General features: G+C 37.5%; 1 protein-coding gene across 7 annotated transcripts in view; it reads right to left on the bottom strand.

Moving 5' to 3' along the window:
- PRCP (prolylcarboxypeptidase) overlaps nucleotides 1–25,326 on the bottom strand; it is a 71,225-nt gene that overhangs the window by 4,475 nt on the left and 41,424 nt on the right. For all 7 annotated transcript variants that reach the window (XM_059929435.1, XM_059929437.1, XM_059929436.1 and 4 more), the window contains exons 4-9: nucleotides 25,188–25,289; nucleotides 22,169–22,350; nucleotides 21,775–21,932; nucleotides 20,907–21,079; nucleotides 5,541–5,705; nucleotides 4,413–4,600 (exon numbers count right to left, since the gene is read on the bottom strand). In XM_059929435.1, coding sequence (XP_059785418.1) covers nucleotides 4,413–4,600; nucleotides 5,541–5,705; nucleotides 20,907–21,079; nucleotides 21,775–21,932; nucleotides 22,169–22,350; nucleotides 25,188–25,289 — 968 coding nt within the window. The remainder of the gene's footprint in view (nucleotides 1–4,412; nucleotides 4,601–5,540; nucleotides 5,706–20,906; nucleotides 21,080–21,774; nucleotides 21,933–22,168; nucleotides 22,351–25,187; nucleotides 25,290–25,326) is intronic.

Genomic DNA, 25,326 nt, shown 5'->3' with positions numbered 1-25,326 from the left:
CTGTTTTATTACTGTATCTTCAGCACCTGGTACACAGTAGGAGCCATACAAATATTTATCGAATGAATGAAAAAAGAATGTATCTAGTTATTTGTAGCCTTACATCAGATGCCCTACACAAAAGAGATCTATAAATACACGCATGCAAGTTTAGGAACATGTAAATCACTTCAGTACTTTTTACATGGGAAAGCAGAGTTCACATAAGTGGTTCATATAAATATATAGAGACTGACCTTCAGCTATGTGTAATACTGGCAAGAAACAATGAACTAAGTCAGCAGATCTAAGTTTTATACCCTAGTAAGCCACATGATTTTGGGTAAGTCACCTGACCCCTCTGAACCTCAATTCTCATGTGTATTACCAAAAAAAAATTTTTTTAAAGATAATGCCCCTCACTCACAGAGATATTGTGAGGCCCAAGTTGAATAATATATGTGGAAATAAGGTATAAACTATAAAACACTACATGAATGTGTAGCATTATTATAGTTATTATCATATTCTACAAGCATAAGAAGTGTTAATACTTCTGAAAGGTAAATGAATAATGAAAAGGGATGCGATAGCATTTCTCACAGAAATTTGGTCAGAAAACTAATGCAATCAATTTTCTAGGTAAATGTACAAATTAAAAAAGAAATAAGCATTTAGGTACGTTAAATACATGTGTGTTTGAAATATAAGTTTAAAACCCCTGTTCTACCCTCACCACACTTTTAACCACATTTTTCATCTTAAAAAAATTAATTCAATTGCAACTTAACAACATCATTCTTGGGGAAAAAAAAATCACTCCAAAAATGTACTTTTTTTTTTTTGGTTTTGTTAAAAACAAGAGGAAAAACTCACATGCAAAATAGGAGCCTTAGTTTTCAACTATGTGATAAATTTTTAAAGTAAACTACACAAGGCGTTGGATTCTCTTAAGTGAACAAATGGCCTTTATCATTATTGCAATCTGACAGGACCAACCCAGATAGGAAACTCTCCATTTTTTGCAAAACAAAAAAGCTATCCCAACAGCCACATAATAAGCAAACTGCATTTGATTTAAAAGGTCATCTGAATCAGCCTAGTGGCTTAGCAACAGTGTTTGGAGTTGCTGAGAGACCTAAGATGCACATGGACTTGAATTTCTTGGTCCTAGACATGTGAAAGCTAAACCAGTCACTGGGAAATTTACAGGAAAAAAAAAATACTGGCTTTCGTGAGAGAATCTAGATGCCTGGATAAAATTCCCAACAGTGAGCCTCACTTAATTGCTGGCAACAATTAATTTGCCTGAGAAATGATGTTAAACTAACCAGCTTCTCAGAGACTCCTTTTTGGATTTCTATTTAAATAACTGAAAATGACCATTGGTAAGATAATTTCTTACCAACTGGAGTTGGGGAAAAAATAAATCCTTCCAACAAAACCACTGTGGAATAAGAAAATTGCTGAAATGGAACTATTAATAGCTACTATTAAATCCTCATTCATTCAACACATTTACTGAGTGCCTACTATGTGTCAGGTACTGACTGGGTACAGGTGACTTAACCGTGAACAGACAAAACCTCTGCCCTCACAGTGCTCACTTCTATGATAATCTATCTACTCCTCGAAGTAACTCTGGCAGGTAGTCATTATTTCTAACTCATATAAATTGGCAATTTGCCTGAGGCCACGCAGCTAATTCAGGGTAGAAGCAGAATGGCACCCAGGTCTCCCTGACTTCAAAGCCCAAGCTCTTAACTGGCAAATCTCTAATCCAACAATTAAAAACAGACTGAATTTTCTAACCAGAAAAGCAGTCACAGTTGGATTTGTGTGAGGTGACTTGAGAGAAGCATGAACATAAAATACACTTTCCACATGGTTCCTCGGACATTTTCTTACTCATCAACCAGTAATGTTTTCTAGCTGATAGCCACTAAGTAGACAGAACAGAGACACCTAAAGCTGCTCTTTTACTTTCAGAATGTGCTTTCTTCAGAAAAGCAGTAGAATTTTGAATTTTTAAATAACTTAAGTTTTACATTGAATTCTTCACACCTAGCAGCATATGGGAAAAGATTTCTTTTTAAAAGTAGACTTGCCACTGCAGAAAGATAAACCAGCATTTTCATATAGTTCTGCCTTTAAACTTTCACATGCCTCTGAAGCCTTTCTGAGCTTTATATCATTCCTCATCCTTATCAAACATATTAGGCATCCACTATGTGCCAGTCACTGTAGCAGGTGCTAAAGGCACAGAGATGATTAAGACGAAGTCTCTGTCATTGAGAAGTTTACAGTCTCATGGGGCAGATAGAAACACACATAGATAATTTCCACACAGGGCGCTAAGGGACAGTCACAGGCCTTAGTGGAGCTAAGTGTGTGGGGGAAACCTAACCTCCCTGGAGGTGTCAGGGAAGGTTTCTTGGAGGATGCCCGAGCCTTAGGAAAAAGAAAAAAGAGGAAGGAAAGGACATTCAGGGACAAATAGTCCCCTGTTGGCTAGAAGGTAAAGTACAGGCTGAGAGTATACTTCCATTTATTCATTCAACGTACATTTTTTGAGCATATATATTTGCTAGGTCCGGGCCAAGTACTTCACTGGGTTAAATTTTTTAAGCATCACAACAACTCTGTGGGTGATTTTACAGAAGAGAAAACTGAGGGTCAAAGAGCTTAAGTAATTTAAGACAGCTCATTCTGCCTTTGCACAACTCTGTTAGGAAGTCCTTTCTTACACTGAGCTAGAAGTTTTTAACACTGAGCCATAATTTCCACCTACTGGCTTCAGTTCTACTCCTCAACCTTTTTTCACAAAATCTACCCTTTCCCCCGATGATGATGATGATGATGATGATGATGACAATGACGATTGTTATTTTGATACCTTGAGGAAAATAGTATAAAAGGACAAATGGATCACTAAAATACTCATCTGTAATGGTTGAAGCCAATAAAAAAGGATAATGTATTTGACGAAAACTCAAATATTAAAACCTTTATACAAGGATTTAAAGACTCCACTTAACAATTCAACTTGAACTTCAGCTTTGAGCTTTACAGCATCAGCATGCTAGAGAAATCCATATAAATACTACATGGAGGTAAGCTCCTAAAGAAAAACAAGAACATGACAAAGTACTTCCTCCTCTGAGGCAACAAAGATGACCTTGGACACCCAAGGCTTATACTTAAGCCTTTTTCAGTTCTCTCAGTCCTTTCATGTTTTCCTGATTTCAAACATCCTAACTTGGCAGTTTCCTTAAATACCCTAAATATCCTTATTTGCTCAACTGTCACTTCATAAGGCTGAGATGAAAAGTATAGTTTTGAAGACTCCTATTGAGGACAAGGAAAACAATTTCAGGAAATTAAAAAGAATCTTTAAGTTTTCCATATAGGGGGGGCAGGTACCCTACTGAGTGAGAAAATAGCATGAACCCAATAAGAAAGAGGCTCTTTTGCAAAATGGGCAGTGCCACTGGCCTAAACCCAGAGAGTGATCCTTCAGTCAAAACAGCATTCCTCACTCCTAAAAGCTATTGGCCATGTCTAGAAGGTCAAATGTGACTCTGTTTAGAAGAGTTTGTAAAAGAATGACATTTACAATTTAAACAATAGGTCCAGGTTAAGGGATATGTATGGGTATCTCTCTACTATCTCCATATAGATTTGGGGAAATTTTTTAATTAAATGGTTGCTATTTTAATAACTAACAACCTAATATTCAAGCCAAAACATGTAAATTTTGAAGTCGCAATCAGACACATAGAGTCTACTCAATTAACTCCAACGTGAACCAATACCAAATATGACACTACTAGTGCAGCAGTGTAACAGAAGAACAAACACGGGTTTTGTAGTCAGACACGCCAAGGTTGAAAACTGACTTTATCACTTGGTAACTAAAACAAAGCTGGATGAGTTTTGGCAAGTGACTGCTCACAGTGACCTTCACTTTTCTCCTCAGTAAAAAAGGGACTATAAAAACTGCTTCCAAGGCTTGTTGTGAGAATTGAATTAAGTAATTTATTTAAAGTGCCTCATACAGTGCCTGGGACAGAACAGAGTGGGCACTTCAAAAGTGTTTGTTAAATATATATTAAAATTTTTTATTACCATTGATAACAATAGTAACACAAATTGAGAACAACAGATGATGCTTCATTTTGTATTGGAGAGTATTTTTTTAATATTTTAACTTTGTTGCTGTTGTTTTTAAGCCTTTAAGCATACTGGTAATAGAGCAAAAATTCATATCACCTCTCAGCATCCTCTGTCTTTCAAGGACTAGAAAAACATGATGGATACCACTGCTGTATTCTATATCGTTGTAACTGCAGCATTTTCCTGGTTCTCTTTTCTCAGCTATTCTAAAAATGTCTCCGTCAACCAAAGTTTTCTTTGGATCAGCAAAAATTCACCTGAAAATGATGTTCGTGTGTGAACTGATGTTTTTGCCTCCATACATAGTAGGGATCCAAGAGGGCCTTGGTTTCACACCCCACTGTTTAAAACAATCATCAGAAAATTCCTTAAAGTTCCACGAGTGAGGTTCGAACATGTCATCAATACCATTAGAACAGAAGGGCATGACCATTTCTGTGCAGGTCTGAAAAAGCAAACCAGGAGAGATTCCAGTGAGAAGATGAGGCATAAAATGTTAAATAAATTGTCCAAGGTCATACAGCTTGTAAGCAGTAAAGCCACGGTTTGAACTCAGGCAGTCTGGCTTCAGAGCCCCTGTTCTTTATGCCATACCACCTCTCATTATTCCTGGAAAGGCGCAGCTGAGAAGTCACAGAAGTTGGGGCTATACATTCCTTCTTTGCAAACTGCTTCATTTCACATCTATTATCATATTTAATCCTCAAAACAACTCTGGAGGAAAAGCATTACTATTATTATTACTAGTCTCATTGTACAGATGAAGGAAGGAATGGAGGCTCAGACAGAATCAAGTTAGACTCCCCCTTCTTTTCTGTGTCCATAAAATGCTACCTTTATAGGACTTACCAAGATCTACTGTAACATTAGTTTAGTTACCTATCATTTCCACCAAGCTATATTTGATGATTAGATCGTATCTCATTTACCTTTGTGTCTTTGGAGCCTAGAAAAGTGCCTGACTTGTGTTAAGTACTCAGAATATATTCTGTGATGATTATACACCAAACTGAACTAGTATATATAAGACAGATAAACAATGAGGTCCTACTCTATAGCACAGGGAACTATATTCAATATCCTGTGACAAACCATAATGGGAGAGAATATGAAAAAGAATATATATATATGTATAATTGAGTCAATTTGCTGTACAGCAGAAATTAACACATTGTAAATCAACTTTACTTCAGTAAAATAAATTTTTTAAAAAATGGAATTGGTTTTTAATGAATATATGAATGAGGAAACTTATCCACAGTCTCAAAGTACAAGGTAACAGAGCTCAGATTTGGATTCAGGTGACAAAATCCTGCAAATTCTCTGTTATAGCACAACCATATCAGTGAAAGGTAAGTTCCACTTGGGGAAATATACACACTTACCTGATAGCTCCAACCCAGGGCTCCCAGACTGCTGGTTGCTGTCTCTGATATATTCAGGCATCTCGCCTGGCCCGAATAATTGTAATATACATTAAGAGCTTGGAAAATATTCTGCAGCAGCCATGTATCAGATACATTGGGATTTTTCAAATACTGGCACACTACCTGTCATTTTAGAGAGATAAAAGGGAGAAGAGTCGAATATAAATATAAAATTACAGTTTAATAAAACAAAGAAGAAATATGAGTTTGATTTGATCATAAAACAATCTTAAGCATCTAACGGCATTGCCTGACAATTTCTATCTATTGCATATAACCACCTTCATAAATGAATAAACCTTTCAAATTACTCCCCAAACTATAGAAATAAACCAAAGTCATTTGCATGGTATGCAAAGTCCTCCCCACTTACCACTCTAGGTTTATCTTCTGCAGCCTTTGCTCCAGCCTAGCAAAACCATTCCCACCACACCAACTTCTTTCCCTCCTCACTGCCTTCGCTCACACTGAAATGCCCTTTTCCCACTCTCCCACGCCACTATTGCCTGGCAAACACCAACTCCTCTTCCTCAACGCAGCTCAAGTGTCACCTCCTCTACGAGGCCATTGTTGCCTATGCCCTCAAGTCAGGGAGAACTAAATCACTCCCTTCTTTGTGCCTCCTCATCCTGTGCCTATTTCTATCAGAGCTGATACCGCACTCATTTGATTCCAGAATGTCTCCCTTGGCACTTAGCAAGGCATCTGGCAGCTAAATGTTTGCTGAATGAATGACTATATTTTTATGAAAATGCAAAATTTATGAAATTTCTTTTGGAAAAACTACACCAAGCTCCTACATCTGTAACATTATAAGAAGCATATCAGGCAGCTCCCCAGTTCAAAATACTCCTAACACTTGACTATAATCAGAGCTAAAAGTCACAGGTAATACTTGGGGTTGGGAGCGAAGGCAGGACTGACTAGTCAGGGACATGGGGAAATTCCAAGGTTATGAAAATATTTCTTATCATCATAGGGGTCTGGATTATACAACAAACAACACACGATTTGTATGTAAATTTTACCTCAAAAACATTATAAACAAATATTGAACTCTAGATAGTGATGTTAAAGCTGAAGTATACAGTCTATATTTCATTTATTTCTGCTCTAATCTTTCTTTCTTTCCTTCTACTGACTTGGAGCTTCACTTGTTATTTTTCTAGTTCCTTGAGGTGTAAATTTAGATTGTTTATTTGAGACTTTTCTTGTTTCTTGAGGTAGGCATTTATCACTATGAACTTCCCTCCCAGAAGTGCTTTTGCTGCATCCCATAAATTTTGGTATGTTACATTTCCATTTTCATTTGTCTCAAGGTATTTTTTAAATTTCTCTTTTAATTTCTTCTTTGACCCATTGGTTGTCCAATAGCATGTTGCTTTATCTCCAAATATTTGTGAATTTTCCAGTTTTGTGTAATTTATTTCTAGATTCATACCACTGTGGTTGGAAATGATGCTTCATATGATTTCAATCCTCTTAAATTTACTAAGACTTGTTTGTGGCCTAACATTTGATCTATCTTAGAAAATGTTCTATGTGCACTTGAGAAGAATGTATATTCTGTTGCTTTGAGATAGAATGTTCTATAAATATCTGTTAAGTTCATCTAGTCTAATGTGCTGTTTAAAACCAATGTTTCCTTATTGATTTTTCTGCCTGGATAATCTACCTATTGACATTAGTGGGGTATTAAAGTCCCCTACTGTTCATGTACTGCTGCCTATTTCTTCCTTTAGGTCTGTTAATATCTGCTTTACATATTTAGGTTCTCCTATATTGGGCACATAAATATTTACAAATGTTTTATCTTCTTGTTGAATTGACTCCCTTATCATTATGTAACACACTTCTCTGTGTATCATTATAGTCTTTATTTTAAAGTCTATTTTGTCTAATTTAAGTATAGCTACCCCAGCTTTCTTTTGGTTTCCATTTGCATGGAATATCATTTTCCATCCCTTCACTTTCAGTCTGTTTGTGTCCTTACATCTAAAGTGAGTCTCTTATAGGTAACATATTGATGGGTCTTGGTTTTTTATTCATTCAACCACTCTATGTCTGTTGATTAGAGAATTCAGTCCATTTACATTTAAAGTAATTATTAATATATATGTGCTTATTGCCATTTTGTTCATTGTTTTTTGGCTGTTTATGTAGCTCCTCTAGCTCCTTTCTTTCTTTTTCTCTTGCTCTCTTCCTCTGTGGCTTGATGACTTTCTTTAGTGGTATGTTTATATTCCTCTCTCTTTATCTTTTGTATATTTACTACAAGTTTTTGTTTTGTGGTTACCATGAGGCTTACATATAACAATTTATATCGATAACAGTCTATTTTAAGTTGATAACAACTTAAGTTTGATCCCATTGAAAAGCTCAACATTATTACTCCCCCATTTTATAATTCCCCCAATTTATAAGTCACATTCTAGATCTTTTTCTCTTGTGTATCCTTAACAAGTTACTGTAATCATAGTTATTTTTACTACCTTTGATTTTTTTGGCCTTCATACTAGCTTTGTAAGTAATTAATCCACTATCTTTACTATATATTTGCCTTTCCAGTGAGATTTATTCTTTCATATGAGTTCTTGTTACTACTTAGTGCCCTTTCTTTTCAGTTTAAAGAAGTCCCTTTTAACATTTCTTATAAGGCTGGTTTAGCGGTGATGAACTCCTTTAGCTTTTGCTTGTCTGGTAAACTCTATCTCTCCTTCACTTCTGAATGATAACTGCCAGGTAGAGTATTCTTAGTTGAAAGGTTTTTTCTTTCAGCACCTTATATACTGTGTCTTTCCCTTCTGGCCTGCGAAGTTTCTGCTAAAAAATCTGCTCATAGTCTTATGGGAGCTCCCTTGCATGTAACAAATTGCTTTTTCTTGTTGTTTTTTAACATTTTTTCCCTGTCTTTAACTTTTGACATTTTAATTATACTGTGTCTTGGTATGGGTCTGTTTGGATTCCTCTTATTTGGAACTCTCTGGGATTCCTGGATCTGGAAGATTAGAGACGCTTTCACCTATTATTTCTTCAGATAAGATTTCTGCCACTTTCTCTCTCTCTTCTCCTTCTGGGAACCCTATGATGTGAATGTTAGACCACCTGATGTAAATGTTAGTCTATAAGTCCCTTAAGCTATTTTCACTTTTTTTCATTCTGCTGCTCTGACTGCGTAAGTCCTACTGCCCTGTCTTTGTGTTGACTGATCCTGTCTTCTGTTTCATCTAATCTGCTGTTGAACCACTCCAGTGTAATTTTTTTCAGTTATTGTATTCTTCAGCTTTGTGACTTCTACGTGGTACTTTTTTTATATTTTCCATCTCTTTGCTGAAATTCTGTGTTCATCCATTCTTCTCCCCAGTTCAGTGAGCATCTTTATGACCATTACTTTGAACTCTTTATCAGGTAAATTAATCTCTCTCTCATTAAGATTTTTTTCTGAGGTTTTACCTTGTTCTTTCATTTGGAACATATTCCTCTTTTTCTTCATTTTGTTTGACTCTCTGTGTTAGTTTCCATATAGTAGAAACAACCACCTCTCCCAGTCATGAAGGAGTGGCCTCGTATAGGAGATGAACCTTGTTGTTCAACCCTGCCTTAGCGCTTGGGTGTCTTTCAAACCTTTGTGCTTAGCCAAGCAGCCTATTATATTTTTAATAACTCCAAGTAGTTGAGGACATGCCAAAACCTGTCAGCATCCCAAAAGGGAGGATCTTAGCTCTTTCATTCAGGATGACTAGGAGCCAGACCCTCAAGCACCAGCTTTTAAAAGTATGCAAATACATACAGTGTTGTGGGACTGCAAGCATGAGCCCTGTTGGCCACCAGAGTCAGGTGATCTGGAAGTCTCCATTGGGCAGTCACAAAAAACAGGGCTCCGAGATGAGTGTATAAGCTCTTTTCTAGGTGATATCAGCAAGCTGAAGCAAGGCAGAGGGAAAGCACCAAGGTGGCATCCATGGCCTACATTCCTTAAGAGCAGCTTTGCAGGCCACTAAATACGTGTTAAACCTGAAGCCTGCCCCTCAGGCAGAAGCTCCAAACAAGCAAAGAAGTCTCCTTCACAAAAAGACTGGGGGGTGTACCTCAGTCTGCTGTCTATGCAGTGCCCTGAGGGTGGCAGCCTGACAAGAACCATATCTCCAGTAGCACAGTCCCATGGGACTCAGGAGTGTAAGCTCCAGCCCCCAGCCACCAGAGCCAGGTGATCAAGGGGTGTCCCCTGGGTGGGAGCCACAAAAACTGGGGCGCCAGACATAAAAACCAGGGCACCAGACACATGTAAAGCTCCCCTCCAGGAAACACTGGCAGTCTGGAGCATGGCAATAGAAAAAAAAAAAATTAATAAAACTAAGACCTGGATTTTGAAAAATAAAATTAGCAAATCTTTAGCCAGAGTGACCAAGAAAAAAAGAGAGAGAACTCAAATAAATAAAATCAGAAATGAAAGAGGAGATACTACAGATACTACAGATCCTGTGTATTTCTGATACCACAGAAATACAAAGGATCACAACAGAGTACTATAAACAATTATATGTCATCAAATTCGACAACCTAGAAGAAATGCATAAATTCCTAGAAACATGCAGCCTATCATGACTGAATCATAGGGGACTTCCCTGGTGGTCCAGGGGTTAAGACTCCACGCTTCCACTGCAGAGGATACAGGTTCAATCCCTGGTTGGGGAATTAAGATCTCACATGCCATGCAGTACAGCCAAAAAAAAAGACTGAATAATGATGAAACAGAAAATCCGAACAGGCTGAATACTAGTAAGGAGATTGAATCAGTAAACAAAAACCTTCAAAAAAACAAAAGTCGGGCTTCCCTGGTGGCGCAGTGGTTGAGAGTCTGCCTGCTAATGCAGGGGATGCGGGTTCGAGCCCTGGTCTGGGAGGATCCCACATGCCGTGGAGCAACTAGGCCCGTGAGCCACAATTGCTGAGCCTGTGCGTCTGGAGCCTGTGCCCCGCAACGGGAGGGGCCGCGATGGTGAAAGGCCCGCGCACCGCGATGAAGAGCGGTCCCCGCACCGCGATGAGGAGTGGCCCCCACTTGCCACAACTGGAGAGAGCCCTCGCACGAACCGAAGACCCAACACAGCCAAAAATAAAATAAATAAATAAATAAAGTAGCTATAAAAAAAAAAAAAAAAAAAAGTCTAGGACCAGATGGTTTCACTGGTGAATTCTACCAACATTCAAGGAAGAATTAATATCAATCCTTCCTAAACTCTTCCCAAAAAATAGAAAAGGAGGGAACACTTCCAAGTTCATTTTACAAGGCCAGAATTACCCTGATACCAAAAGTACATAAGAATGCCACAAGAAAAGAAAATTACAGGCCAATCTCCCTGATGACCATAGATGCAAAAATCCTCAACAAAATATTAGTAAACCGAATTCAATGATACACTAAAAGGATCATACACCATGATCAAGTAGGATTTACCCAGGGAAGCAAGGATGGTTCAACATCAACAAATCAGTCAATGTGAACCACCATATTAACAAAATAAAGGATAAAAATCATATGATAATCTTAATAGATGCAAAAGAAGTATTTGACAAAATTCAACATCTATTTATGATTAAAAAAAAAAACTCTCAACAAACTGGTATAGAGTGGACATACTTCAACATAATAAAGGTTGTATATGACAAGCCCAGAGCAAACATCATACTCACAGTGAAAAGCTGAAAGCTTTTATTCTAAGATCAGGAACAAGACAAGGATGCTCACTCTCACCACTTTTATTCAACATACTATTGGAAGTCCTAGCCAGAGCAATTAGGTAAGAAAAAGAAATAAAAGGCATCTAAATCTGAAAGGAATAAGTAAAACTACCTCTATTTGCAGATGACATGATATTATATATAAAAAACCATAAAGGCTCTATCAAAAAACTGTTAGAGGAAATTCCCTGGCAGTCCAGTGGTTAGGACTCCACACTTGCACTGCAGGAGGCATGGGTTCAATCTCTGGTCAGGGAACTAAGATCCCACAAGCCATGTGGTGTGGCCAAAAACAAACTGTTAGAAAAATTAATGAATTTATTAAGAAAAATCAATGAATTCAGTAAAGTTGCAAGAAACAAAACCAACATATAAAAATCTTCTGTGTTTCTATATACTAATAATGAACTATCAGAAAGAGAAATTAAGAAAACAATCCCATTTACAATTACGTCAAAAAGAATAAAATACCTGGGAGGAGGTATTTTAGACATGAAAGACCTGTATGTTAAAAAATACAAGACATTAATGAAAAAATTGAAGAAGACACAAATAAATGAAAATATATTTCATGCTCATGGATTGGAAGAATTAATATTGTTAAAATATCTATATGCAAAGCAATATACAGATTCAATGCTATCCTTATCAAAATTCCAATGACATTTTTCACAGAAATAAAATTTAAAATTCTAAAATTTGTGTGGAAACATAAAAGACCCCAAATGGCCAAAGCAATCTTGAGAAAGAACAATGGTAAAGGCATCACACTCTCTGATTTCAAACTATATTACAAACCTGTATTAATTAAAACAATATGGTACTGGCATAAAAACAGACACATAGATCAATGAAACAGAATAGAGAGACCAGAAATAAACTCATGCATATATGGTCAATTAACTTATGACAAACAAGTCAAGAATATACAATAGGGGGCTTCCCTGGTGGCGCAGTGGTTAAGAATCCGCCTGCCAATGCAGGGGACACGGGTTCAAGCCCTGGTCCGGGAAGTTCCCACATGCCGTGGACCAACTAAGCCCGTGTGCCACAACTACTGAGCCTGCACTCCAGAGCCCGTGAGCCACAACTCCTGAAGCCTGGGCGCCTAGAGCTTGTGCTCTGCAACAAGAGAAGCCACCACAATGAGAAGCCTGCGCACCACAATGAAGAGTAGCCCCCGCTCACCGCAACTAGAGAAAGCCCACGTGCAGCAACAAAGACCCAAAGCAGCCAAAAATAAATAAATAAATTTTAAAAAAAGAATATACAATGGGGGGCTTCCCTGGTGGCGCAGTGGTTGGGAGTCCACCTGCCAATGCAGGGGACACGGGTTCGTGTCCCGGTCCGGGAAGATCCCACATGCCGCGGAGCGGCTGGGCCCGTGAGCCACAACTACTGAGCCTGCACGTCTGGAGCCTGTGCTCTGCAATGGGAGAGGCCGCGACAGCGAGAGGCCCGCGCACCGCGATGAAGAGTGGCCCCCGCTCGCCGCAACTGGAGAAAGCCCTCGCACAGAAACGAAGACCCAACACAGCCAAAATAAATAAATAAATAAATATTAAAAAAAAAAAAAAAAAAAGAATATACAATGGGGAAAAGATAGTCTCTTCAATAAACAGTGTTGGGAACATTGGACAGCCACATGCAAAATAATGAAACTGGATGACTATCTTACACCAGACACAAAAATTAACTGAAAGTGAATGACTTCCATGTAAGACCTGAAACCATAAAACTCATAGAAGAAAACATAGGTGGTAAGCTCCTTGACATAGGTCTTGGCAATGATTTTTTTTAATCTGACACCAAAAACAAAAGCAACAAAAGCAAAAATAAACAAGTAGATTTCATCAAACTAAAAGCCTCCTGCATAGCAAGGGAAACCATCAACAAATGAAAAGGCAACCTACTGAATGGGAGAAAATATCTGCAAATCATATATCTGATAAAGGGCTAACATCTGAAATATATAAAGAACTCATACAACTCAACAGCAAAAAAAAAATCCGATTAAAAAATGGGCAGAAGATCTGAATAGACAGTTTTCCAAAGAAGACATACAGATGGCCAACAGGTATATGAAAAGATGCTCTACACCATTAATCAAAAGGAAAATGCAAATCAAGAGTACAATGAGATATCACCTCACATCTATTAGAATGGCTATTATCAAAAAGACAAGAAATAACAAGTGTTGGCGAGGATGTGGAGAAAAGGGAACCCTGTGCACTGCTGGTAGGAATGTAAATTGGTACACCACTTTGAAAACAGTATGGAGGTTCCCCAAAAACTTAAAACTAGAAATGCCATATAATCTGGCAATTCCACTTCTGGGTATTTACCCAAAGAAAACAAAAACACTAATCCGAAAAGATATATGCATCTCCATGTTCACTGCAGTATTATTTACAATGGCCAAGATATGGAAACAACCTAAATGTTCATCAATGGATGAATGAATAAAAGAGGTATGGTACATGTATACGATGGAATATTATTAAGCCATAAAAAAGAATGAAATCTTGCCATTTGTGACAACATGGGTAGACTTTAAGGGCATTATGCTAAGTGAAATCAGTCAGACAGAGAAAGACAAATACTATATGATCTCTCTTATATGTAGAATATAAAAAAAAAAATTTTTTTTTTTTTTTAAATTTAAAAAACCATGCTGGGACTTCCCTGGTGGTGCAGTGGTTAAGAATCCGCCTGCCAATGCAGGGGACACGGGTTTGATCCCTGGTCCGGGAAGATCCCCCATGCCGCAGAGCAACTAAGCCCGTGCATGAAAACTACTGAAGCCCATGCGCCTAGAGCCCGTACTCTGCAGCAAGAGAAGCCACCGCAATGAGAAGCCCGTGCACCACAACAAAGAGTAGCCCCCGCTCGCCGCAACCAGAGAAAGCCCACGTGCAACAACGAAGACCCAACACAGCTAAAAACAAATAAATAAATTTATATGTAAAAAACACAAAGAAACAGAACTGAACTAAACTGAAAGCTGCAAAAACCTATCGAGCCTAAAGCAATAAGGAAATGCATGTTGAAGAAAAAAGGCAAAAGATTGTTTTACTATTCTGACAACTCTCAATTATTCATGGTAAGTCAAAAATACCTAATTGCATAGCCCTTTTCTCAGAAAATGTTCCTGAGAAATATGCCAATTAGAAATACTCAAGAATGTATGGAAATCAAGAACCAATCATAGAATTTATTAAACTATCTAATGCCAACAGTTGATCAGCATTCTTTCCTGCATGTGGACACCCCCACTGGACTCAGCTCTTTCAAAATGCAGCACAAAACTACGGAGTAGACCCATGCAATGCAGAGAAGAGCATTATGTTCAAGCACAGCATGGTTGATGAGGCTGGGTGACAGTGCAAGCTGGGCAGGGGGAGAAGGGAGTGCTGATGTGCAGCAACAAGTGGCCTAAAACTCTCGAAGAGAACAGTAACAAGTGAGTGTGACTCACATGCTGGCATCAGATCCCCTCTCAGAGCTAGAACACTGGGCCTCTGTCAGGCAAAGAAAAGGAGTCCCTATGAATAGCCATCTCTGCAAACAGCAGTTACTGTCACTCCCTAAAAGACACAAGCATGGCTGGGGACTGGCACCAGCTGACAATACTTGGGTTTTGGCAGCCCCACTTACACAGAGAGAACATCCTGGTCAGAAACTTGGCCTCTGCTGATAGAAATTCCATGTCCAGATTAAGGGCAATCCTGGGCCCACTGTCCTCTGTGAGGTCAGAGCACCCCTGGAGTACTGTGTCCAATTCTGAGCACCACACTCTAATAAGGACACTGACCAACATGAGGAAATTCAGAGGGGAGCAATCAGGATGGGGAGTTGAGGAATAGTTGAAGAAACTCTATAATTGGTCATCTGAATCATTCCCAATCTTTTACTATTGCAAGTAAGGCTACAATAAATATCCTTGGGGCTAAATCTATCTATCTATCTATCTATCTATCTATCTATCTACCTATCTACCTATCTACCCTTGTTTTCTTGAGATAAATTCTTAGAGGAATTACTGGTTTGAAGGAAATAAACATTTTTAAGGCCTTTGCTACATCATGTCAAACTGCCTTACAGAAAGGAAGTACCAGTTTATAATTCTACCAGTATGATAGGGAGAAGGCCTGAAAAAATATCACTTAAAATTTGTTTACAAATATTTAAAATAAGAGAATTTTGTTATTTTAGGTGTTTCTGTATTTCCTCTCTAACTCAAAGATTCTGTGAGTCTAAGCATCATCCTCTAGATAAAAGACACACTCTCTACATTTCTCTATGTACAGCTGACCCTTGAAAAACACAGGTTTGAACTGGGTGGATCCATTTATACACGGATTTTTTTCAATAAATATATAGTCAGCCCTCCATATCCACAAGTTTGGCATCCATGGATGGACATTTCCACCTGAGGTTGACTGAATTCACGGATGGGAAACCCATGGATACAGAGGCCCACTGACTATACTATACCGTTTTATATAAGGGACTTGAGCTTCCATGGATTCTGGTATACACAGGGGCTCCTGGAACCAATACCCTGAGGATGCCATGGATACTGAGGAAAGACTGTATTCCATTAAGAATTTTAGTAGCCAAGAGTAAATAAAGTTTTCCCAAAAATACTTAAATTATACTAGCAAAACCTCAGCACTATTCCCATGCTTATTCAAAGACTAGTAATTCAACAGGAGATATTCATATACTTTTATTAAAGAGCTATAGGATACACAAAATACTTATGTAAATGTTAAGCTGAAGCATATGAAATTGCCATGTTTATAAGTCAAACACAAATATTGGCATTTTTGGTTCAACCTCATATAATACTTCAGCCTAGGCCTGATAATTTGCAGGTATTACCCATCTGATGAGTGCAAGCACTTGGTCTGTTGATTATTTACTTAGGGACTGTGATCTAATCAGACAAGGAAAGATTCTCTGCCAACCACTTCCATCCAAAATACTCAGCACTGAGGTAGCTCCAGTACTACACTTTCCATTTATTTTGTAGACACTAGCAAACAGTGTCTTCTAAACAATTTCTACAAAAGGCACAGCATTCCTACTTAGACTATAAATCTACTGATAAGGGGGCAGCTGGGGCTGAGTCTGCTAATAAAACTATTGACTATTCCTTGAGGTCAGGTGCTTTCCCTACAATGACCCAGGGAGAAACATATAATAACCATCTGCATTTCACAGAGAAGGAAATAAGCTCAGAGAGGTCTGCTACAGATACACAAATTTAAAACTGTGAATATAAGTTCTGAACCCAAACTTTGGCTACAAAGTCCTGGTATACCAATGTCTCTTTGACATCATATAATAACAATTATATGCATATAACTAGCATCAACTTAGTGCTTACTATACACCAGGTGCTATTAAATCCTCATAATGACCCTAAGAAGCATTATAATTACTATTATCCCCATTTTGCAGTTGAGGAAATTAAAGCACAGAGAGGTTAAGAAACTTCTCCAAAGTCAAACAGCCTGGAAGTAGCAGAACGGGGATTCAAATGCAGACCCACTCTGAAGCTTCCATTTGTAACCACTACGCTACACACACTCAACCTAGAAGTTATAATATAAGAGACAAATAACAACACGAACAGTACCTAAACATACCTGTAGCCTCATGCTTAATTTTTTAAACAAATATTTTTTTATTCTTAGATTATATTTTTCTAAGTTTATTTGTTTTAGGTAGAAACTTAGATAGAAAGGATTCTGTGGCAATATAAAATTACAAAACTTCTTATTATGCAATAGTGAAAAGGAAACTGTAAAACAGTAGAGCAAAATGAGGTTCAGGAAATGGACAGACTTAATTCACTTTCTACTTCCTAGAACAAATGTGGAACATTCAGGAAAAACGTAAAAAGAGCCTAAGAGGTCCATTTTAATAATTCTGTTTTAAAGAGTGTAAATTATGGAGATAGTAGAACATTGTAATCTTAGTACCAAACTAATCAGCTCTGTACCCAAATATTTAGGTTCTGCCCTTTGACCCATGTACACCAGAGAAAGTAAAGATAATGAATTGTTTAAAAGCTTTAAGTGTCCCTGTACCTATGAGGATAAGCATTTGAATAAGAGAGAAAAAGAAGGCAAAGAAAATGTTTTTAAAGAAGAAGGAAAGAAGATAGGTTAAAAAAAAAAAAAAAAAAGACCAATCTCAGAGAGTATGGTCCATCCACATTAGAGAAAGGATTAAGCAGATACATTCAGCTTTTCTAACAGATTTTCTTTCTCTAAGGCTTCAATACCCCTCTCACCCTCACTCAGATAATCACATTAGTTTTGTCATTAAAAGCTCCCTTTTCATAGAATGCACCTAAACCGCTTAAACCACCCAGAGAGGTCGCATACATTATCAAACACCAGGACAAACGGAAGAGATTTTCCATCTTATATCTTATTATTTCACTGTATCTATCTGCATGCTCAGGAGGCTAAGCCAAAAGATTTGGCGAGTTATCAGCTGAAAAATGATTCCAAAATAGACAAACTCTACAGTATCCTTTAAAACTGGTCTTTAAGCTGAGAACTGAGAACTAGCAGTTTTTATGCTGACAGAGCAGTCAAATGACAGAGGGGTTTTCTATTTCCCTTTTCTCTTCTTCCTTGTGTTCTATCAGCCAAGTCCATGATTATTTCTGCATGAATGTTGCAGCTTCTGTTAACAGTAAACAAAAGCAAATGGAGTCTGAGTGTACATGGCTCAAAGATAAATTAGAAAGGATAATATTTGAGTTGACATGGAAAATGGCATTCAGTTGCTGCATGTGGATACTTCAGAACTGTACAAGGTCCAGGCAGAATTGGAAATCACCTGCTTTTTTCATAACCCAACTATTACATATTATCTCACCACCCTAAGCCTGAGTTACAGACTCAGAAAAGGACGACTGTTTGTCAGCCCTTTAAAAAGGAGGAAGTGTATCAGAGGGAGGAGGAGTCCTGGGTAAATGGAACTATCCAAGTGAAAGAGCAGTCCCCAACTGGGTAGTGTTCCAGGGATTAGGGGGTTGGGAGAACAGAGACGGGGTCAAGAAAGGAGAAACAGAATGAACAGTGAAAGAAAGTGATCTGAAGCTAAGAGTTTGGAAGAGAGGCATGTAGTGGAAAAATTCTGAAATCAGATAGGATAAAATTAGAGATAGATGTAGGCAATGGAAGTTTCTCAAGCAAAAGGCAAAGAGAGACTACTTTCGGTGGGGTGCAGGCAGGAAACAGAATTATAAATATATCATAAGCAATCAAGAATTCCTTAATATGTCAAAAGAAAGGATAAAGTTGGTAAAAAAATATTAACTGGAGGAAATGACAAGAACAAGTCCTAGATAAAAGAAATAAAAGGTGATTGTGAGGCAAAGACACAAAGTTATCTTGCCTTAAAAATAAACTTTTACAATATGTATGTACACAAAAGATAAAAGAAAGATTGTGCTAAATCAAAAACAGATGACAAAATATTTGAGATATACTCCACTAATTCTGAGTGATTATTTAGGAGAGAAATAGGATACAATATATATTTACGTTTAAGACTCAACAGCAAAATATCTCAAAAGGAATATTAAAGAAGCAGAGATAAAACCAGTTAGACTGTTCATTGTTCCAAATCATAAACAAATGAATATTAAAAAGCTGTATTCCTCTGGCATTTTTTCTAAGTCAGGGCAGCAAACTACAGGCCCCAGGCCAAAGCCAGCCCACTGCCTGTTTTATAAATAAAGTATTGTTGGAACATAGTCTTCCTCATTCATTTAAATATTGTCTATGGTTACTTTCTGCTAGAAATACAGAGTTGAGTAGCTGTGACAGAAACTACATGGCCCACAAAGCCTAAAATACTTACTATATAGTCCTTTACACATAAAGTTTGCCAACCCCTATTCTAAGTAATGAGGGAATTGCCCATATGTTTTTATCATCTGACAACTCAGTTGTTCTCCAAGTGGGCATAAAGATGCAAATGTAATTCTCACTTTGTACACAGAGTTCAAAGTTAAATCTGATAGTTGTCACACTGTGGCCAGCAATTTACCCAAATCTTCAGTCAAGTCTTCTAGTTCAGTGCAATGTAGGAGAAGATCATAGCCTCTGAACAATGGTAGACTCGAGTTCAAATCCCACTTCCACTACCTCTTAGTTGAGCTTAAATATCCTCTCCATAAAACTGGAATTATAACTCTTTTTTCCCACAGTATTTCTGTGGGGATTAAATGAGATAGTATATATGAAAGTGCTTTGTAAAGAGTAAAATAATATAGAAAGATAAGACATTATTAGCACATAGACAGTTATGGAGACTAATTGGTTCAGATTTAGTTTTTTCTCATTATTTTGATCTAGGTTTTCTTACCATGAGAGAGATCTGCTCTTTAAAATAACTTTGTATTGTCAAAATTCAATTTAATTCAATATGCATTTACCTCTGGCTTGCTATGTGCAATATACTGACTGGTCATTCTACTTTTTAGATGAAGAAAAATATCTCTAATAGCAAATGATCTTGTTCCATTTGGGTTACAAAGTTTTAAACAAGGTGTGCATTTAATAACTTAAAGGGACGGTTACATTAAAAGTGCTTTTGAAACCTGGTTCTTGTATTCCCAATTCTATCTACATTCACAGCATTCATTCTACCTGTAGAGTCTGTTGTATTCTCTAAATTTAATAACCATCAAGTTGGCCGGCTTTTGTTTTTAAAACTAAGAGGAATGCTCTTTACAAAGGAATGCCTAAAAAGAACACATACAATAAAGAATTCTGGCATGAAAAGAACCTTAAAATTTATTGTGTCAAGGGTCTTTAAATTTTCCAGAGTGTTTTCACATCCAATATTTTATTTGATCCTCAGCGCATCCCTATTGAGAACATAGGTATCGTTATCCCATTGTGCAGAGGAAGCCACGGAGGCCCAAGAAGAGAACAGACTTGCCCAAGATCACGCAGCTGGTAAATGGTAGTTCTGAACAAGGAACCAGAGTCAGTGCTCTTTCCACTCCGCCTTGCTGTGTGGGGACCATGCCTTTACGATGTATGTAGCACTTAGAATGTGTTAGCAGTTGACTGAATCATAGCACTTTGATAGCAGCTGCCATTTATTAAGCACGGACAATGTATTATATAGCTCTGTGTGTCTCACATATATAAACTGTGTATATGAAGTGCAGAGCACAGAATTTGGTACATGGTAATTATTCCATTAACAGCAACTATTGGTCTTATTTCTAAGAGTTGGTTCTTAGTTCTAAGAGTTGTAATTCATACAACTCTGTAATCTATGCATTTTATCTCCATTATTCAAATGAGAAAACAGGTTCAGAAGAGCTAGGTAACATGTCCAAGTTTGAGGAACCAGAAAGTGACAAAAGCCAGGATTTGCCTAGGTTTGAGGTTTGACTAACTTCAGAGCCCCTTTGTCACTGGGACTTCCTCTGATGCTGAAAGTCAGAGAATGCACCAAAAAAAAAAAAAAAAAAAAAGGAGAGAGAGAGAGAAGTATGTGATTAAAAGTGATGAAAGGACATTTTCTTATTACCTTGATAGGCCAAGCAGGCAAAGGCTGTAAAAAGTTGGACTCATAAGGGTAGTCCACCATTGCCAGATTCACCCAGGTTTCAGAGATCCAGTCTTTCAAACGCTGAACATCCTGAGATTCTGTTAATGGAGTGCATAAGTGAAGGGCTTCAGAAAGCCAGTGCAAGCCAGTACCTGAGAATAGAATCAAATTGTTGGAATCTAATAAGCACTGCTCAACAGAAGGGCTTTACAGATCATTCATTCTTCACTTGGTATTTCAGAAAACTCAGTCTTCTATACAGTTTCTCCAAGAATGCTTTTTCAACATTCAACAAAATATTTTTAGAACTGGTTAATCTCGTGATAGATAAGTTGCCTATCTTCATGAAGCTTACCAGAATTAGTATTCTGAATCATTCCCTTTTGTAAATAAACAAATGGAACATATAGAGCAATGAGAATGCATAAACTACAACTAAATAATACAAATGGATTTATCTGACAGTGCCGAGCAAAAGACAGCAGAGACAAAAAATACATACTATGCAATTCTGATTACTAAAAAATTCAAGAGCAAGCAAAATTAATCTATGGTTCTAGAATGCAGGATAGTGATTAGCCTGATAAATGCAGAGGTAGTATCTGAAAAGGGCTTGAGGGGATTTCTGAGGGGATTTCTTGATCTGCATGCTGATTACACTATATATTCACTTTGCAAAAATTCTCCAAGCTGTGTATTTTGATTTGTGTACTTTTCTATATGTTATACTTAAATACATATGTTATAATTAAATATATAAAAAGTTTACTTAGAAAGTGGGAAGTGTTAAATTTTACACTTAAAAGGTAAAAAATCCCAAGATTCCATTCTCCTAATTAAAGCTTACCCTTTTCTGTGAGTCGACTAATGGCATCCCAGGACCTGCGGATACTCTCTGAACAATTTGGGCCACTTTTCCTAAAATCTGTAGTTACAATCTTCATAAATACACCACAAGGTACCATATTCTCAAACTGCCAGATGGGGGCAGAGGATGCAAGAGCTCTAAATGGTAACAAGTCCAAGGAAGGAGAAAAGAAAAAAATGTAACTCATCGAATTCAAGTTTTAAAATTGAAACTTATATTGAACAAAAATGGTGAGAAAAATAACAGCTGTTAATGAAATAGAAATTAGAAATCTCAGTACAACAGAATAGAACATGTTTTACCCAAAACAAATCCCTACGTTTGCCTTGACAATTATTAACAAAGTGCTCACATCCAACATAAGTGCATTTACCCAACCACCAAATGAGGATACTTCATCCTGAACCAGGCTGCAAGCATGCCACCGTAAGAGCCCCCTAGGGCAATGACAGGTTGATTTCTAGCTCCTGGGATTGTTCTTTTCAAGTATTTGATTAACTTTGCAAAATCAGCCAGAGCTTGTTCTGTTGTCAGAAAATTCAAGTGTCTGGAATCCTAAAGAAAAATAACAAAGAACATGGGTATAAATGTGCACATAATAGCAGCTTAGGCATAGCATAGATCCAGAAAAAAGCCAGATAAGCTTTTCTCCAAATAGAATTTCTAGGCAACTGAGTTAAAACGCCCAGTCAAAGCAATAGCAATGCTGATTTAAACTCATGAAAAAGTGACTTTAAGTTTGCGTGAAGAAGATAATGTATTTTGCATTCAAATGTAATTTCTATTAAATGCTATTTACCAAAGACCTTGTTGAGGTAGTAGAAACAGCAGAGACAAACTGTAAGTAACATTTAACAACAAATGTGATAGAATACAATACTAATCTTAACAGACAACTACTCTATTCTAACTTTTATTTCAAATCTTGAAACATTTACAATGGCTACCGTATAGGCAAAGGTAAACTAAACCCTATGGAAAACTGAAGTAAGAATCATCAGTAAAAATAAAACTCATCCTTCCTCATCAGAAAGATTATTATTATGTCTGATACACCAACAACTGGAACAAATCAGCCTGCCTGATGTACAAGTATAAAATTGGAGTTAAAAAAAAAAAAGAAAAACAGCAACCTATGGAACAACTATTTTCAGACATTGGAAAACAAGCAACACAAGACTTTGAGCCCTGAGAGAAGGATACTCTGCAAGTAAGTTCCAGGATCATCTAGTTCTCTACCTAGGGAGAATTTCCTCATTGCAGTATAGGGAGGTGGAACTCAGAGTCCTGCTTAGCTGAGAAGGCTAATGAAGTGTCTCCTCTGAAAAGGTGAAAACTAATTCTTCTCCTTTTGAACTTGGGCTGGACTTAGTGACTTGGCTCTAACACGAATAGAATGTGGCAGAAGTGATATGTGACTTCCAACGTCAGGTCATAAAAAGCACTGCAGTTTCTACCTTGCTCTCTAGGATTGTCAACTTTGAGGGAAGGTAGCTGCCATGTCATGAGGTCACTCAAGCAGGCCTTTGGAAAAACCCAAGAGGGGACACACTGAAGCCTCTTACTAATACCCAGCATCAGTTTGTCACTCATGTGGATCTTCCATATGAGCAGAGAGGGTCCTCCAGCCTCAGTCAAGTCTTCAGATGACTGAAGCACTAAATGACATCTTAAGCTCATGAGATCCCCTGAAACAGAACCACCTAGCTGAGCCACTCCTAATTCCTTACCCACAGGAACTGTAAGATAATAAATGTTTTAAGCCACTAAGGTTTGAGGTAAACTGTTATGTAGCAAGAGATAACTAACACACCTACATACCCATATCAGACTATCCTATTTGACCTTCATACTTTAGTCTCACCACTCTGACTACTCCCATCACCTGGTATATTTTGGAACCAGAGTTCCATCTTTCCTCTTTCCTACTCCTTTAACCTTCCCCCTTATCCAAGATGTATGCTTTCTGGCTTCTTACCTTCTCTCTCTCATTGTCTGTCACTATTCTTTACTTCCAGTTTTCATGGCACTATGTATAGCTGAGTGCGGTTTTTTCCCAATTCTCACAATATATCTGTAATATTCCCCCACGCTACTGACAAATTCTGTGAGCACATGAAAGGAAGGAAGCATATCAAAGACAGCCCTTACTGCCATTTTGCTAGCAACGTATGAACCACAGGGACCTAGGAGAGGAGGTTATGTTTCTATCTGCAACAAGCTGACTACCTCCCAATGGTTTCAGGACCTGTCAACTCCCCTAATCAGATAATTATGCAAAATAATAAGCTAAAGGATAGAGTTTCCCATGCAGCCTAACAAATATCAGCAAATTGCTCTGCTTTTCATTTATAAAACAAGGACTATTTATTTATAATATGAGACAATAAAACCTCTGAAAATAAAATAAAAAGTCCTTTCAAAACAGGAAGCCTAGCAAATGATTACCCCCAATCATTTCTAACTCAGATTTCTCCAAAAGCATGGTATGTGTATAATGGTGGTATGCATGATGATCTTAGGTAGTGAGCAAACATTTTTAATGTAACACTTGTTTTATTTCAATGTAATTTAGAGAAAAATAGTACATAAAGCCTTACTAAGATAACACTAAGTTTGAAAAGTGAGTTGTGGGACTTTCCTGGCAGTCCAGTGGTTAAGACTTCACCTTCCAATGCAGGGGGTGCAGGTTTGATCCCTGGTGGGGAGCTAAGATCCCACATGCCTCAGGGCCAAAAAACCAAAACATAAAACAGAAGCAATATTGTAACAAGTTCAATAAAGACTTTAAAAATGGTCCACATCAAAAAAAAAAGAGTGAGTTATTTAAAGAAAAATAGTCGGTGAATAATAATACAGATAGCAAATTCATAGAGCCAGAATCACAAGGGTAGTACATGAGTGACTCAGTTGAGGAAAAGGTGTCCTGGCTTATTAAGTGTAGATTTGTGGCTGAGGCCAAAGCTCCTTGTGAGAACAGAAAGGGCAGAAGGGAATCCAAGTGGCCAGTTGGCCTCACTGAATCATAGCAATGATTTGTCCTTATTTTATTGAAAAACACCTTACTAAGCAAACATTTGTGCACTCATTACATTTTTTTCCAGTGGTAGACCCAATAATTTAAGTGTATAATTTATAAAGCAGATTATTTACTGACATTTTTTAAACAATGAAAAGTTCCCGCCAATCTCTGCAGCCATAGATTAAGATTTGCCTGGTGAAGGCTAGCCTCATCACACTGAGTTAAAGACTGATCATTAAACATAAAAAGTAAAGATTAAATACAAATTACTGAAATTTCAGGCAGTTCAAATTAAAGCTATCATTTCTTTCTTACAGTGAGACATGTAATTAGAAAATGTTCTAAACTTAAAAGTAGAAAATACACTTACCTTGAAGGAGTTGGCACCAAAGGGTAGGGACTCTCCATAATATCGGTGTTCAGCAAACACTAACATAGCTTTCAGTTCCTCAGCCATGTCCCACATGAACCCCTAGGAGGAATTTACAAATTCACAGGATAAAATCAGG

Source organism: Balaenoptera ricei, chromosome 8, assembly GCF_028023285.1.
Source record: "Balaenoptera ricei isolate mBalRic1 chromosome 8, mBalRic1.hap2, whole genome shotgun sequence".
Lineage (NCBI taxonomy): Eukaryota > Metazoa > Chordata > Mammalia > Artiodactyla > Balaenopteridae > Balaenoptera > Balaenoptera ricei.
The sequence above is the reverse complement of the archived record's forward strand: the minus strand, read 5'-3'. Positions and strand labels throughout refer to the sequence as shown.